This window comes from Buceros rhinoceros, unplaced genomic scaffold, assembly GCF_000710305.1.
Source record: "Buceros rhinoceros silvestris isolate BGI_N320 unplaced genomic scaffold, ASM71030v1 scaffold33892, whole genome shotgun sequence".
In the NCBI taxonomy this organism is placed as follows: Eukaryota; Metazoa; Chordata; class Aves; order Bucerotiformes; family Bucerotidae; genus Buceros; species Buceros rhinoceros.
In genome coordinates, this window is record NW_010397709.1 from 1,713 (window position 1) to 2,748 (window position 1,036).

Consider the following 1,036-nt stretch of genomic DNA (forward strand, 5'->3'; position numbering starts at 1 on the left):
CCAGCCGCTCAGAAAAGCTGCTGCAGGGTTTTTATTGCTCTGTAACAGCACACACAGGCAAGAGGCTCGATTTCTAATGGTTAGTCTGAACTGGTGATGGAGAGGAGAAAGAATCTGAGCATCTCTGTCTCAGCACGTGAGGAGATCCTACTCTGCTCTGTACTCTGCGGCAAGGGGAAGTGGGGTTTCGTAATCGTGTTCTTCTTCCCCCACAGAAATCACTTCTACCGCTTTGAGGAGATTCGGATGATCACGGTAGTGCAGAGGCAGCAGTGTGCTTTCATCCAGTTTGCCACCCGGCAGGCTGCCGAAGTGGCGGCTGAGAAATCCTTCAACAAACTCATTGTCAATGGCTGGAGATGACACAAATTACACAAGTTCTGTGAGGGTTTTCCTCATTGAGGGTCATGGATGAGTTTCAGCAGTTTTGCTTCTAACCTGTCTGCTGTTTGCACACTGTGTGCCTCCTGCCTCTGGTGCACGGTGAATTTGTCATCTTTGGCCTGGAGCAGTGGATTAGATAATGTGAAACTCTTGTGGTTTCAGTATCTGCTTATCCTGCTTTTTCCTCATCCTCATTCTCAAACTTTTTTAGGTCCCAGGCAGCAAGAGGAAAAGGAAAGGACAAGGAAGATACTGCAGAATCCGGGATAAAGTTGGAGCCAGTTCCAGGACTTCCTGGAGGTAAGGGAGTTGTTCTCACCTCTGAAACACCTAATGCTGACCTGCGTCCTTGAGAGAGGCTGGTGTTAAACATCTGAGAGCAGGGACAGAGGTCAGGACGGTGAGGCACTGGTGGGCCCAGAGCAGGCACCTACAGTAGGTTCCAGCTGGGGTGAGAGGTGAGCTTTGTCTAGAAGCAAATTCTTGGTGAAAAGAGTTTTGAGGTCATGAGGGAAAAGTTAAAGCTGAATTAGAGTCACTTAAGTCTGAGGTATTGGCAGCCGATGCTTTTCAAGGCTTGGCTGATGTTTTCTTAATCTGCTGAGCATTGTATGACGGAAGAAGCAAAGCTGGTTTGGAGTGAGGAAATAAT

General features: G+C 48.3%; 1 protein-coding gene across 1 annotated transcript in view; it reads left to right on the forward strand.

Annotated features, from left to right (window-relative positions):
* Window positions 1–684, forward strand: part of RBM22 (RNA binding motif protein 22) — a gene marked incomplete at both ends in the record, with an annotated part of 2,390 nt that extends 1,706 nt beyond the window's left edge. Inside the window, 2 exon segments of the mRNA XM_010146360.1 lie at window positions 216–377; window positions 596–684. Coding sequence (XP_010144662.1) covers window positions 216–377; window positions 596–684 — 251 coding nt within the window.
* Between the last annotated feature and the right edge of the window lie 352 nt (window positions 685–1,036).